This window comes from Megascapheus bottae, chromosome 14 (genome assembly GCF_031878675.1).
Source record: "Megascapheus bottae isolate mThoBot1 chromosome 14, mThoBot2.hap1, whole genome shotgun sequence".
Classification (NCBI taxonomy): Eukaryota; Metazoa; Chordata; class Mammalia; order Rodentia; family Geomyidae; genus Megascapheus; species Megascapheus bottae.
The window spans coordinates 8,305,403-8,321,806 of record NC_143522.1 but is presented as its reverse complement, the minus strand read 5'-3'; the positions used below and the strand labels follow the sequence as shown (position 1 = coordinate 8,321,806).

The following is a 16,404-nucleotide window of genomic DNA, read 5'->3' as shown; positions in this document are numbered from 1 at the left end:
AACTTTTGTGTGTGGGCTGGCTTTGAACTGTGATCCTCAGGTCTCAGCCTCTTAAGTAGCTAGGATTAATTATGTGAGCCACCACTTTGCTTTTTACATATCTTAAACACACCCCCCAAAAAACCCCCATGAAATCCAATAAGCCAGATTCTATTACAATAAGACATTTTAAAGATAAGAAATTTCATCAAATATACAAGTTAAGTGAAAAGATAAACTAGACAGATAATGAACTCATAACACATATATTGTACAGTAATTTGTATCCAAAAGTTAGTATCAATAAAACAAAAATTTAGATTCTATGGCATTCTTAAAATGCCATAACTGGAGTTTGATCTCAGGGCTTGTTTTTTTTTTGTTGTTTTTTTTCCCCCAATCCTGGGCTTGAGCTCAGGGCCTGAACATGTCTTTGGACTTTGTTGATTAATTGGAAATAAGAGTCTCATGTACTTTTCTACCTATGCTGAATCCACCTGAGTAGGTATGTGTATGGATGCTGGTCCTGGGACTTGAACTCAGGGCATGGACACTGTCCCTCGGCAAGCACTCTATCACTAAGCCACATTCCCAGAATTTGCCAGTCTTTGTCCTCATCAGTGTGCAAAAATGAGGCATGTGGGTTAATCCGTATTATTACTTGTGTTTTTCTGTGAATTTTAAAGGACTGGGCTGTATTTCACCTTAGAGCTCTAATACTTAACACTATTCTTGGAGTGTTATGGAAATGTAGTAAATATGGAATAAGTACACAGTCTGAATTTTCAAAAGCCAATTTCCTATAAAATTATGAATTTATCATCTCTGTGTGTAATGGCATAGGTCAAAGTGTTGTATCTAAGGAGAAAATTCTTATAAGAGGTTGTAAAGGTCTTTGCTGGAAGAAAGGATGTATTCTAATTAGATTGCTTTCTACCCTTTAAGCCACACGATGGAGCTGTAGAATTAGTTTTATTCATTAAAGGACTTAATGTCCCGGTATTCTAAACTATAGTTATTATCATACTTTGAGGAACTGGTTAAGCTGCTCTTTCCTGAAGAGTATATATCCAAAGATTGGATTATTGGTCTGGAGTGTGATGTGTGAATTTTGGGGTTTTATACAAATACCTCAAGTGACAACATCCTTCCTTACCTTGTGCAGTTATTCAGAGGTTCATGTTGAATTTACTTACCAGATTTACTTCTGTCTTTGGACTTTAAGTCAGAGCTTTTATTTATTTAGTCATTACTTCTCTCCAAACATGGGAAGGGGAGGAGAAGGTAGTAAATGAATAAGAAACTGGAAAACGTGTCCCTTCCCCTCCCCTTTTTCTTTCCTTTTTTTTTCTTTATTTCCTTTGTATTAATGGTGCTAAAACTCCGGGCCTCATTCTTGTTAGACTGGGTCGACTGTTGATGCACATCTCCAACCATGTTTTTCATTGGTTATTTATTTTTATGCTATTCCTGGGGCTTGAACTCAGGTCCTAAGCACTGTCGCTGAGCGTTTTTGCTAGCCACAGCTCCACTTCCAACTTTTTGGTAGCTAATTGGAGATAAGTGTCTCATGGAGATTTCTGCCTAGGCTGACTTCAAACCTCAATCCTCAATCGTCAAGCCAAGGCCTCCCAAGTAGCTAAGATTATAGGCCATCAGCACTGGCCTTTTACTGATTATTTTTAGGATATAATTTTACTTTCTGCTTAGGTGCATATCTGATCTGTGACCTTTAGGCTTTCTGTCATTACTGAGATCACAGGCGTGTACTACTGCATCTAGCTTTCCTCTTATGGAGATGGAGTCTCAGACTTTTCTGCCTTGGCTGGCCTGGTACCACAGTTGGCCTCCCATGTAGCTTAGGATGACAGGCATGTGCCACTATAACCCACTGTGGGTTGAGAAGAACTTGGGATCTTGTGAACTTTTCTGCGTGAGCTGACTTAAAACTGGAATCTTGCTGATTTCAGCTTTCCAAATAGGTAGGATTACAATCACGGGCTATTAGTGCCCAGCATGTAGTTTTCATTTATTTTTATTTTTTTCTTTAAAACAGTCTCACTGTGTTTTACTAGCATCCTCAAACTCAATATGTAGCCCAAGACTGGCTTGAACTCAAAATCTGCCTCAGCTTCTTGAGTACAGGTATTTTTTGGAGACAGTGTCTTACTGGGCTATACCTAGGCCAACTTTGAACTCAGTATATCTGAATTTATACTCCAGCTAGATTTTGTTGGCAGGCAAATGTCAGGAGCCATGTGACTCTTGGTAGAGCTACCCCCACCCCCCCCACCCCCGCCTTTTTTGTGCCAGTCCTGGGCTTGAGCTCAGGGCTTGAGCACTGTCCTTGGGTTTTCTTGAGGTCTACTAGAGCTCTATCACTTGAGCCACAGCACCACTTCTGCCTTTTTTCTATATATGTGGTACTGAGGAATCAAACCCAAGTCTTCCTATATGTTAGGCAAGCATTCTACCACTAGGCCAAACTCTTGGCCCAGAGCGCTTTTTTTTTTTTTTTAAATTTACATGAATTTTATAGACTGCTGCTTTTGGTCAATTAGATAATTAGTTTAACAATTGTTTATTAAATGCTTCGTATGTATATGATACTGTTTAAGCACTTGGGATGCCCAAGGAAAAGATACGAGAGTGAATGGTTTTCATGGAAAAAGACAAGAAATAAATGTGATTGGATTCATAGTCCGCGATTTCTCTGGCTCCTCAGTTCAGAATAAAGTGAAGCCTAGGGTTACTAGGTAGCAAGATCTCAATCTAGTAGGTCATGAAATCAATTAAAGAGGTTGCAAGTATTTATTGAATACATATATACATGCATGCATACATATATGTATATATATATATATAAATAAAACTGGAAAATCAGTGCATTGTTTATACTTATAGTAAGCATTGTTTAGTCAATTTATGCTAAATAAATGAGTTGGGATACAACAAAATAGATTACAAAAGGTTACTTTGAAACTATCCTTGTGGGCATTCATGTTATTGCCCACCAGAGGTGACTGTTTTCAGATGCATTGAGTAGCTGCTTTCCTTTATTACCCAATCTCCTCAATCAGCAGTTTGAAGGATTTCTTTCCTTGGCCTTTCTCTCTTCCCTTGTTTCCAATTCATTTCATAAGGTTTTTTTTTTGGGGGGGGGTGTCTATTGTGGATCTTGAGCTTTGAACTTGGGCGCTGTCCCTCAGCAACTCAGCTCAAGGCTACCACCCTACCCCTTGAGCCACAGCACCACTTCCGGCTTTCTAGTGGTTAATTGGAAATAAGAGTCTCGTGGTCTTTAGTGCCCAGGGTGACTTTGAATGTAATCCTCAGATCTCAGCCTTCTGAGTAGCTAGGATTACAGGCGTGAGCCACTGGGCCCTGCTGCATAAGTTTTTACAAACTACCAAATTGTGACTTTTGTTTCATGACTCTCTTTTGCTTAAATTTGTTTTTCTAGACTGATCCTTTCCTCTTTAACATTCCTCTAATTTTGTAGCCTTGTTACCTAACATTGTGTGTACCCAATTTCAGTTTTCCTTCTGACTCAGGGACTATCTGTATACCTGCATATCTTTCCACCCACTCCTGTACTGTTATTGTTGCTGTAGCAACTGCCACCTCAGGTTTCTTCCCCCCCACCCCCTTTTTTTTTGCCAACCACTGTTCATTGAACAGCATTTTGCATTTTACACGGAGGCCAGGACTGATACTATGTGAAATGAAGATTAAATGGCTGTTTACCAAATGCCTCCCTGTTTTTCAAAGCTGGGCCAGGGCCCCAGGCCTTTGCATGCTAGGCTAGGACTCTACCATTGAGTTATAACCCCAACCTAGAAAGGGTTTGCATGAACCAGGCAATCTGATAAATTCATAGGGCTACATGTTGAATCTTTAATCCTTTGCAAGTGTTCTAGAAAAAACTATGACATGACACCACTTAATAATTCATTTTGAAATGTGGATTTATGCTGTGTAGCTTTTGGAATCTCTGTCTAGGATGTAGGACACAAGCTCTGGACATGTTTCTTTTATAGAAGATAAAGATTACCATTGACATACCTGCTGTCTATATATTTCATGCACATGGCTTATATGCCATTTGGCTACAGAAAGAAATTTGGCTATGTAATTAGCTTACATTAGTTATATAGAGGAGGATTTAATGTTATTATTTATTTATTTATTTTTGCTGGTCCTGGGGCTTGAACTCAGGGCCTGACCACTGTCCTTGTGCTTTCTTAAGACTAGAACTCTACCACTTGAACCACAGTACCACTTCTGGCTTTTTTTCTATGTATGTGGTACCAAGGACTCGAACCCGGGTCTTTGTACATGCTAGGCAAGCTCTCTATTGCTAGGCCAAACTCCTGGCCTGCTCTTATTTTTTTTTATCTCAAGTCTTCTTCACATTTGACCTTTGGACATTGCCTCCTTCTATATATATAACTTTTTAATTTTTTGCTGTTCTTGGGGCTTGAATTCTGGGTCTATGTGCTTCCCCTTAGCTTCTTTTGTTCATGATGGACACTCTACCACTTAGGCCATAGCACTTTTGAGTTGTTTACTGGAGATAAGAGTCTCATGGAGTTTCCTGCCCAGGCTTGCTTCAAACCATGATCCTCAGATCTCAGCCTCCTGAGTTAGCTAGGATTATAGGCATGAGCCACTAGCACCCAACATCTTGTTATCTTGTTATATATTACAGAGAATAAAATGTTTTTTTGTTGTTGTTGTTGTTTATTTTTTTTTTTATTTTATTTTTTTTTTTTGCCGGTCCTGGGCTTGAGCTCAGGGCCTGAGCACTGTCCTTGGACTTTCTCAAAGCTAAAGCTCTACCACTTGAGCCTCAGCACCACTTCCGGCTTTTTTCTATGTATGTGGTACCGAGGAATCGAACCCGGGTCTTCATGCATGCTAGGCAAGCACTTTAACCACTAGGCCAAACTCCCGGCCATGTTTGTTTGTTTTTTTGTGGGTTATGGGACTTGAACTCGCCCTGGGTGCTGTCCCTGAGCTCTTCAGCTCAAGGCTTCCTACCTACTCTTCAGCCAACCCCCACTTCCTGTTTTCTAGAGGTTAATTGGAGATAAGAATCTCAGGTCCTTTTGTGCCTGGGCTGGCTTTGACCCTTGATCCTCAGATCTCAGCCTCCTGAGTAGCTTGAGCCACCATGCCAGCTTTAAAATGCATATGTTTTATTCTTCCTATATAAAGTTTTGTTGTTTTGTTTTTGTTGGTCCTGGGCCTTGAACTCAGGGCCTGGGCACTGTTCCTGACCTCTTCAGCTCAAGGCTAGCACTCTACCACTTGAGCCACAGTGTTACTTTAGGCTTTTTTGGTGGTTTATTTGGAGATAGGAGTCTCACAGCCTTTCTAGTCCAGGCTAGCTTTGACTGCAATTCTCAGATCTCAGCTTCCTGAGCAGTAAGGATTATAGGCATAAGCCACTGGAGTCTGGCCTAGAAAGGTTTTTCTTTTAACTCAATTTGCATGATTATTCCTTCCCACATGCTGCTTGTGTCATTTGGGAGTGTAATGGCAGTTATCACTGTCTCAAGAACAGCTCTGAAAAGACCTCAGGATTGAGGTCTTTTTATTGTATACCGGTACTGTCAGTTCTCCTAGAGAATGAGAAATTCCTTCTCCTTTGAGGGAATGTGCTGAATAGAGGGAAAAAAAAAAAGCTCCAGGCATTGTTGATGGAATGGCACTCTGATCTTTAAAGAAATTCACGTCTTTGTACTAATAGACATGAGTCTGTAAAACTGCCATATTGTACAGTTAGCATTTCATTGAGATTCTTCTTAAAGTTGTTTTTTTTCTTTTCCCCACTCCCAAATCATGTTTTTCAAAGTGTCGTTTCAGGGTCACCTGTGTTAACTAGGGTTGTCTATTAAATTCAGACATTGGGGCCTGTTCCCTAGGTTGGGCTTGAATATCTTGTGATGAGATACTTAAAATTGAAAAAAATTCTAGATGATTTCACCACCACCACCACCACTAACCTGATAGGATCTTATCATATAGCCTAGGCTAGCCATCTTGGGACTGGTAGTCATTCTACCTCAGTATCCTAAGTGATAAAGATTATAAATATATGCTACCATATGTGCCTAGATGATTTTGGGGGTGGGGCATGGGCCTTGAACTCTGGGCTTGAACTCCAGGCTACTACCCTACCCCTGGGCCTGGCACTGTTCCTGAGCTCTTCAGCTCAAAGCTACCACCCTATCTCTTGAGCCACAGCCCTACTGCCCCTTTTCTAGTGATCAATTGGACACAAGAGTCTCAAATTCTTTAGTACCTGGGATGGCTTTGAACTGTGGTCCTCAAATCTCAGCCTCCTGATTATAGGTATGAGCATGCCCAGCTTTTGATGATTTCTTAATGTATGTTAAACTTGACTATAAACTTTGGAATCTTATATCTGTAGTTAAACTGCTTGGCTTCCTGTTGATCTAGATCATCCTTTCTACTGGGATTGGCCAGCTTTAAACCTCCTGCTGAGAAGTTACCCAGTTCCTTTCTTTGGGTTTTAGACGCCATTCCATCCCTCCTTAAGGAATTAGATTTTGGTTTTTTGCCCTCAAATGGAAGTCAGTGCTTGTAGCTGCTGCTCTGAATTTAGTACCCTAAGTATTTTAGGAACAAGATTCCTGTGCATTTCTTTGTGTGTGAGGTTATTGTTCTCTGCTCAGGAGCATAGGCAAAGAAAAGTTAGCGACTATCCTAGAGCCTGCAAACCACTATAATATGGCCAGATTACAAATGGAAAGTTAGAAAGAAAGAAAGGTTGGGGATTTAGAATGAGCCTGTCCTGGGCAGACTTTTGTATAGATCTGACTAGTAACATAAAGAAAGGGCATTTGCCAGAGGGCTAGAGTCCTGAAAGGCTGCTTAGACTGATGCAAACACAGCTGCTGTGGCTGATGGGGGTTTGTATGACTGTTGAGGCTTGTTTCTACCTCCACTCTTCCTCAGTCCTACAGATGCAGGTTTATTTGCACACTTGGTACTGATATTAGATTGAAAGCCTCTCATTGTTTTTGAGCTCACTGTTTAGATAACACACATGCCTGAGGCCTCCAGGGCAGTCTGTAAAGGAAATGCCTGGGCTTTAATAGCCCTGTCATTGGTTCTCCATATGGGAGTGACTATGTCTTGTATTCAGGATTAGAAGAGCGTTTCTCTGCAGGGATGATGATTTGGGGACTGTAGAAGTACTGTGCTTCTCCTTGATGTCTAAGAGCTCTAGGGATAGTCTTATAAGCCTTTTCTCTTTCATTCTACTCGTAAGAGGATTATAGGCTGTTTTGCCCAAGCCTTGTTTTTACATGAATCTGTAATACCACAGTATTCTTTCTTCCCTTTAGTAATAGATTGGCTTGGTAGAGTGGGAGGCACAGGGCTGACTGTGATTGGTATTTGTACAGGCTGTTTTTGTGAGCTCACTAGGTCAACTACCCCTGTACTTTTATTTATATTTTTTATTTTTGCCAGTCCCGGGGCTTGAACTCAGAGCCTGAGCACTGTTCTTGAGATTTCTCAGGGCTAGCACTCTACCATTTGAGCCACAGCAGCGTTTCCGGCTTTTTCTGTGTATGTGGTACCAAGGAATCCAACCCAGAGGTTTATGCATGCTAGGCAAGCACTCTTACCACTAGGCCAAACTCCTGGCCCCTTTTACAACTACTGCTTTTTCTTCCTTCCAGGTCTTTTTTCCAGACCAGAAGATCCAACTCAGGGCCTTGCACTTGCCTGGCAAGGGCTGTTCTGCTAAGCTAAATCCCTAGCTGCCCTCTGCGCACCCCCCCCCTCCCCGCGCACCTTGTACTTTTTAAGGGACATTTCCTTCCTTGTTTCTTAATTTATCCCATTACTTTCTTTTCTTTTTCTCTTTCTTTTTTTTTTTTTTAGTCAGTTGGGGCTTTGAACTCTGGGCCTGGGTGCTATCCCTGAGCTCTTCTGCTCCAGGGCTACCTCCCTACCCCTAGAGCCACAGTGCTACTTCTGGTCTTCTAGTGGTTAATTGAAGGTAAAAGTCTCATGGACTTTAGTGCCCAGGCTGGTATTGAACTGTGCTCCCCAGATCTCAGCCTCTTGAAGTAGCTAGGATTATAGGCCGGAGCCACTGTACCCGGCTCCCATTACTTTCTTTAGGGAGGGAAGAACACTAGAAGGAAGAAAAAAACAATAAAAAAAATACATCATCTTTTTTTTTTTCCAGTCCTGGGGCTTGAACTCACAGCCTGAGCACTGTCCTTGGGTTTTCTCCAGGCCAGAGCTCTACCACTTGAGCCACAGCATCACTTCCATCTTTTTCTACGTATATGGTACCAAGGAATCGAACCCGAGTCTTCATGCATGCTAGGCAAGCACTGTACCACTAGGCCAAACTCCCAGACAATGTCTTTTCTAATAGAATGTAAATCTTTAAACTTTCACTTGGTAACATGTTTTAAAACTTCCTCCTTGCTGGGCACTAGTGAGGTACACCTTTAAGATTAGCTACTTGGACTGGGAGTTTGGCCTAGTGGTTAAAGTGCTTGCCTAGCATGCATGAAGACCCGGGTTCGATTCCTCGGTACCACATATAGAAAAAAGCCGGAAGTGGTGCTCAGGCTCAAGTGGTAGAGCTCTAGCCTTGAGAAAGTCCAACGACAGTGCTCAGGCCCTGAGCTCAAGACCCAGGACTGGCAAAAAAAAAAAAAAAAGATTAGCTACTTAAGTTGCTGAGATCTGAGGATGAAGCGAGCAGGCAGGAAAGTCTGTGAGACTCTTAGTCTCTAGTTAACCACCATCACACACACACACAAAAAAGTGGAGCTTCAAGGGCAGAACCCAAGCCCTGAGTGCAAGTGCTAGAGCACACTACTAAAACACATAAACAACCCCCTGGCCATGGGCAAAGAGGCACTTCTTTGGTAGTGTTCCCTCTTATTTAGGGAAAGAACATGTGATAATCCTTTGTTCATCCTAGCTTGGTGCCTATATCAATGGCCACAGCTGTTTCATGTCTAGGGCACAGAAAAAAATAAAAATGAACTAAAACAAAACTTCTTTAAAACTTCTTTGAGCTCTAATTTAGGTATCCTGAGGACTTTTCCAGGTCTTGTGATTTCTAGAATTTATAAATTTTCCCCCTCCTCCAAGACTCCTGGGTCATTTCCTTTCCTTGACAACATTGTGTGTGAGATAGTAAATTCTCAGTTCTGCCAGTAACTCCTTTTTGTAGTGTCCCTGATACATATAGCTAACGTCACTTTTTTTCTTATCAGTAACTTAGTGTTTCAAAAACAGAACCTGAAAATGTGAGAACTTGGTTATAGTATGGGTAGTAAGTACTCATCCTTCTATAATATAGGGTCTGGGGATTTTGACTTCTAAAAAGATAAAACACAGAGAGACAGCTCTTTCTTTAAAAATATGTCTTCTGTAATTGTTACTGTGGTCATCCTAGTTGACTATAATATTGAAATTATCTTCTGCATCATCAAAAGAAATTATCAAGGACCATACTGTGTAAACTGCAGCAGAATATAAGGTGAATTAGAATGTCTCTCTCCCTAGTGAAGCCAAGGATAAGTGAAATCATATGCATTCATCAGAGTGTATTTCAAAACTAAATATAAACTTGGGAATTATAGAGGGAAGCAAGTCATCTTTACTTTTCCTTATGTGTTTTGCATTTTTAAATTATTATTACTATTTTGTTTGTCATGAGCACTGTCCCTGAATTTTTTGGGGGGGGAGGGGAGGTATAGGAGTAATCTTGAACTGGGGGGCCTGGGTACTGTCCTTGAGTTTTTTTGCTCAAGGCTAGTGCTCTACCATTTTGAGCCATAGCTCTACTTCCAGTTTTCTGGTGATTAATTGGATTTTCCTGTCAGGGTTGGCTTTGTACCTTGATCCTCAGATCTCAGTCTCTTGAGTAGCTAGATTATAGGCATTAGCCACCAATACCCAGCTACACTTAAATTTTAAAAAAATTTAAATATTTACCTTCTAGTTATATCATGGAATACAACGTTTTGTCAGGAGATTAACTATTCAAAAAAATGCTTGGTGTGTGTGTGAGGGGCCGGGGAGAGGGGTGGCTCGACTCAGGGCTTGGGTACCATCTCTGAGCTTTTTTGTCAAGGCTGGTACTCTACTACTTGAGCCAGTGGCCCATGCCTATATTCCTTGCTGCTCAGCTGCTCAGGAGGCTAAGAACTAAGGATCACAGTTCATATCAAGACCAGGCAGGAAAGTATGAGACTTTTTTTTTGTGGGTCATGGGGCTTTAACTGGACCTGGGCATTGTCCTGGATGGAGCTCTTCAGCTCAAGGTTACCACCCTACCCTTGAGCCAAGCCCCACTTCCCATTTTCTAGAGGTTAGTTGGAGATAAGAGTCTTAGGTCCTTTTATGCCTGAGCTGGCTTTAAGCTTGACCCTCAGATCTCAGCCTCCTGAGTAGCTAGGATTACAGGCGTGAGCCACCGTGCCCACCATGCCCACTGCACCTGGCTCCAAGTCTGAGAGACTCTTATCTCCAATTAACCACAAAACCCAGAGATTGAGCTATGACTCTAGTGATATAGAGTACCATCCTTAAGCAAAAACTCTAGGACAGCACCCAGGCTATGAGTCCAGGACTGGCATTAAAAAAAAAATCTGAGTCTAGAATAAACAATGAACTGTCTGTTCTCACTCTGATGTTTGTGTTTCTAATACAAAAAAATAAGTATATCACTTAAATGCTATCTATAATTATTCATTAGCCAGTTGATTGCTTAAAATTCTGACAAATGTCTCTGATTATATACTTAGCTTAAGTAACAAAATAGGTAATGATTTTGGTATGTCTCTTTTTTTCAGATTTTAAAAATATTCTTTTCTTGAAATTTTACTGGAAGGCTAGGAGTTTGGCCTAGTGGTAGAGTGCTTGCCTAGCGTGCATCAAGACCTGGGTTTGATTCCTTGGTACTGCATCTTAGAAAAAGCCAGAAGTGGTGCTATTGCTCAAGTGGCAGAGCTCAAGCCTTGAGCAAAGAGTGTCCAAGGACAGTTCTCAGGCCCTGAGTTCAAGCCCAGGTCTGGCAAAAAAATAAAATAAAATAATTAAAAATTAAAAAAAAAATTGGGGTGTGGGGGGGAGAGAAATGGGTACCAAGATATGTGAAAGGGTATCAATGTATGTGAATTAATGCACCTTCTATCTGGCAAATATCATTTAACCCTTTTACTAATTACAATTTAAAAAAATGCAAAAAAAATTACTGGAAATTCACCTTTGGAGGATTTTAAGTAATTTGAATTAATATAACCAAGGAGCCATCTTTACTCTAATTATTGTCTAACAAGTCTTACTGATGCATTACATCCTCAGTGGAAAAAAGAAAAACAGTGTCTTGCTAATGCATAGTGTTCTCGTGTGTGTGCCTGTGTGCGTGCATGTGTGTGTGTGTGTGTATGCGTATGCCAGTATGCCAGTATACATGAACCAAGATCCTCACACTCTTGTTCTATTTTTTCACTCATGCCTGGCAACTCTACCACTTGAGCCATACTGCTTCTTCCAGCTTTTTGCTGGTTAATAGGCGATAAGAATCTCTTGACTTTTTTTTTGCTCAGGATTAATTTTAGCATCAATTTCAAGATCTCATTCACCCCAGTAGCTAGGATTAAAGGTGTGAACCACTAGCACCCAATGATATATTCTCATATTTAGACCCATCAACTATGGCACATTTTGTCTTATGATAGAAATACCACAAATTATAATGCACAAACCTAACAGGATGTCTTGGACATGGAAAGAAATAAATTCATTGTTTTGTAAGTTCTTGTCTAACGTGTCACATGTTCCCTCCCTGTGCTTTCTAACTTCCAGTTCTCTTCTGCGCTATGGTGGCAACCTATCTCTCCAGAGTGCCATGAGTGTGCGATTCAACAGCAACGGGACCCAGCTCCTGGCCCTGCGGAGGCGCCTGCCCCCTGTGCTCTATGACATCCACTCTCGCCTGCCGGTGTTCCAGTTTGACAATCAGGGTTACTTCAACTCATGCACTATGAAAAGTTGTTGTTTTGCAGGAGATCGTGACCAGGTTAGTACCTCCTGCCCCCTAGATCCCAATATCTTCCTGTACTGGTCTGGTCTTTTTAGTATAATGTCAAGTAGAAACAACTGAGGGAAAACAAATCTTGAGATTTTTTTTGACTTCATTGTTTCTCTGTCTCTATCTCTGTCTCTCTGTCCTGAGATTTGAACTCAGCCTGATGGTTGTTAGCATCTTTCAAGTTCTTTAAAACTTCAGCCATACTCCTAGCTCTACTGTGAGTTTCTTTGTCCAAATTTATAAGGAACTTATAAATCAAGGTTGACTGTGTAGTGGTTTCTTTTTCTTTTTCCTTCTCTCTCTCTCTCTCTCTCTTTCTCCTTCTCCTTCCTTCCTTTCTTCCTTCCTTCCTTCCTTCCTTCCTTCCTTCCTTCCTTCCTTCTTCTCTCTCTCCTCTTTCACTCTCTCTCTCTCTTTCTCTTTCTTTCTCCTTCCTTCCTTCCTTCCTTCCTTCCTTCCTTCCTTCCTTCCTTCCTTCCTCTCTCTCTCCTCTCTCACTCTCTCCTCTCTCACTCTCTCCCTCTCTCCCTCTCTCTCTCTCTCCCTCTCTCTTTCTTTCTTTCCAACACAGCATCACTACATTTTTAATGGATATTTAATATTCTATAAATGTGCCATTTCCAAAGAAAGAGAGTCTAGCCTAGTAGTGAAAGACTTTTCTTGTTTTGTTTTCATAGCAAACATAGCAGTGAAACAGTAAATAGCATCTAGGAGTTATGTATATAGGGTGGCTGGTTGAGATGGCATCTTTTTCTTGGAAGAAATGAGCTGAGCAGCTTTGTTTGATAGAGAACCAGATGCTAACTCTTTTTGTTTTTACTACTAGCATCATAACTGGGACTATAGAGTTCTAGCTGTGAATTCTCAGCCTTTTCTTAGTGTCACTGGAAATGGAGATACTGAGGTTGATTTAAAGCTGCCTGGTAGTTTAGGGACCGGGAGTTTGGCCTAGTGGTAGAGTGCTTGCCTAGCATGCATGAAGACTCAGGTTTGATTCCTCAGTACCAAGGAAAAAAGCTGGAAGTGGTGCTGAGGCTCAAGTAGTAGAGCTCTAGCTTTGGAAAGTGCAAGGACAGTGCTCAGATCCTAAACTCAAGCCCAGGACTGGCAAAAAAAAAAAAAAGCTGGTAGTTTAAAAATATACTTGATATTCTTGAAATTGTTTTGGCCATAGAAGCTCTAAAGTTTTATGTTAAGGTTAATTGAACTGGTATAGTAACTGATGTAAGTAAAGACAATACAGAGAAATTCTGATGAAGTAAACAAATAACTTTTATTTCTAGTCCTTAGTCTCTCATTTTCATCAGTGAGATGTTTTCTCACCTTTGGGCTCATCAGCTTTGTCAAATTTGGTACATTGTTTCACCAGCTATATAGAGTTGTTTATGGGCAAGAGGCATAAAGGAAACACTTACCTGAGAACTTTCCAGCATTCTGTTTATTCAGTTAGAAGTTAGGTTGTTTTTTTTTTCCCCTGAGTTGGTAGAGATTCCCTAATATATATATAGTTTAAAGATTAGTGGATATAGTAAGTACAAAATAGATGTTTGTTTGAAGTGATTTGCATGTTGGTAGATGAGAATTTTCTTTTTAAGGTTTGCAAGATAGAAACTTCCTTTTTAAGGGTAGACGAATTTTTATGGATATGTATCTAAATTCAAGATTCATATTCAAGTTGGAATTCTAGGACCTACTTAGCTGAAATCCATATTGGTGACTATTAAAATGGCCTTGTTAATGACTCCTTGTGGGAGAGGCAAGGAGCCTAAATAACTTAATTGTCATTGGCCTGTTTGTTTGATCTCATGTTTCTTGGGTAGGAAGAATCAAGTTTTACAGAGAAGATGATCTCAGTAAAACATTTAATTGTCGGTAATGTAGAATGGCTGCTATACCTTCTTATAGCTATGGAAATGGAAACCAAGTTGTCTTTTTTTCTTCCTTCTTTCTGGTCCTGGGGCTTGAACTCAGGGCCTGGGCACTCCATCTTAAGCTTCTGTCGCTCAAGGCTAGTGCTCTGCCACATTGAGCCATAGTGCCACTTCTGGTTTCCTGCTGGTTAAATGGAAGTATGAGTCTCACAGCCTTTCATACTGGGACTGGCTTTGAACCAAGTTCCTCAGATCTAAACCCCCCCACCCCCAGGAGTGGGGGCTATAATCCTAGCCAGCTATATAGTTGCTTTTATCTTGCAAGTTTTATGTGATGATAAAAATGTTGAGTGCCTTTTGATTTTTCGCTATTCCGATTTGCTGCTTTTGTCCTAAAAGAAGAATTTATGGACATAATGTACTTGGATAAACTACACTGGCTTTTGGTTGCATTAAGTGGTTTTTCTCAGTTGATGGAGGATGCAAAAGATTATTGACTCTAGCTTTTTGTACCAGTCAGAGTTACTGTTAAGTCAGTTAGTATCCTCCATATAGATTATCAGATGTAATTTAGGAAATAGGAGACAGAAATTTATGTTTACCTTTCTGTTCACTTCTTAGGGATTAAGAAATGTAGCTAATTTATGGTCATCTTGTCTATAAATCCTGGTACACATTGGAAGCACAATAAATATTTGTTGAAGTGACTCTTGACTCTTTAGTCCATCTGTGTGGTCTTTAGCTTTCTGGACCTATATTGTATCTAACTGTAGAATTGATCAATACTACTTTTCCTGTCTAACTTCCATAGGTCTTCAGGAGCATGAATTGAACTAGTAAAACTAGTTCACTGAGCTTAGGAGTGCTAAGGGTTACATGAGAGGCCAAATTTACCATCTCAATTCTGGAACATGTTTTTTTTTTTTTTTTTTGCCAGCTTAGGGCCTGAGGACTGTCCTGGGATTTTTCTCAAGGCTAGAACTCTACCACTTGAGCCTTAGCATCACTTCTGGCTTTTTCTAAGTATGTGGTACCAAGGAATTGAACCTGGGTCTTTGTGCATGCTAGGCAAGCACTCTACCACTAGACCAAACTCCCGGGCCCTGGAACATGTGTTGTTTTTTCTTTTTTCTTTCTTTTTTTTTTTTTGACAGTCCTGGGCTTGAGCTCAGGACTTGAGCACTGTCCTTGGACTTTCTCAAGGCTAGCACTCTACCACTAGGCCAAACTCCCGGCCCCTTTGGAACATGTTTTTGAAGGTGTCTTACAGGCCCTAACTTTCCACACACTCAGAGCAATAGCAGCAGCTGCCATAGTTTTATGATCTGCACAATGTATGTTCTTTTATCTAGTCCAGACAGGAAATTTTTATTGCTTTCATGTTCTAAGGCCTACCCTTTCTTTATATTAATATTTACTTAGCTGTTTATTTGGAACAGGGTCTCACCATGTTGCCTAGTTCAGCCTCAGACTTTCTATTTTCCTGCCAAAGAATTGAGTTTACAGGCATGGTCTTAATATTTGATCTTGTTCCTGTATACTGAGAACGTCCATGGTCTGAGACTTATTTGTAACTTTTCTCTTAGCCATAAACTGTGTAACCATCCTAGAGAGGAATTGAGAATTTCCATAGTAGAAATCAACATGGACAAGAAAAGAAGCGATCCCATCTAAGATAGTCTTCTGACTTTTAATTACAAAGTGATTAATCAGGCTACACAAATAGATCAGATATTATGCCGTACTTCTTTTTTGACTATGCTGCATTCCTAGATAATTTGTTAGTTTCAAAATTAAATTAACAGTTTAAGAAATTAGAGTCGAAATAAAGTATGAAATATGATGAGTCTTTATCTTAATATTCTTTTTTTTTTTTTTTTTTTTTTTTGCCAGTCCTGGGGCTTGAACTCAGGGCCTGGGTACTGTCCTTGGACACTTTTTGCTCAAGACTAGAGCTCTGCCACTTGAGCCACTTCTAGCTTTTTCTGAGTATGTGGTACTGGGGAATTGAACCCAGGGCTTTGTGCATGCTAGGCAAGCTTGCTACCACTGGGCTATGTTCTCTGCCCCTATCTTCATATTCTCTATGTTCATATTCTCTACTATCACTGCAGATGGAGTCTAATCATAGAGCTATTATAGATTATTTTGTACAAACTTTTACAAATGAGTTAGGTATACAAGAAGAGAGAGAGAGACAGAGACAGAGAGACAGAGAGAGAGTTCCTAGTCAGGACTAGAACTCAGATTTATTTATTTACTTAGACAGTTCTAGGGCTTGAACTCTGGGCCTGTCCTTGAGGCTCTCTGCTCAGGGCTAACAGTCTATTACTTAAGCCACAGAATCACTTCCAGCTTTTTTCGTGATTAATTGAAAAGAGTCTCACAGACTTTCTTGCCCAAGCTGACTTTGAAGTGTGATCCTCAGATCTCAGCCTCCTGAGT

At 40.5% G+C, this 16,404-nt stretch overlaps 1 protein-coding gene across 2 annotated transcripts in view; it reads left to right on the top strand.

Moving 5' to 3' along the window:
• Positions 1-16,404, top strand: part of Dcaf5 (DDB1 and CUL4 associated factor 5) — a 90,766-nt gene that overhangs the window by 31,536 nt on the left and 42,826 nt on the right. For both annotated transcript variants that reach the window (XM_090344350.1, XM_090344351.1), the window contains exon 6: positions 11,863-12,076. In XM_090344350.1, coding sequence (XP_090200476.1) covers positions 11,863-12,076 — 214 coding nt within the window. The remainder of the gene's footprint in view (positions 1-11,862; positions 12,077-16,404) is intronic.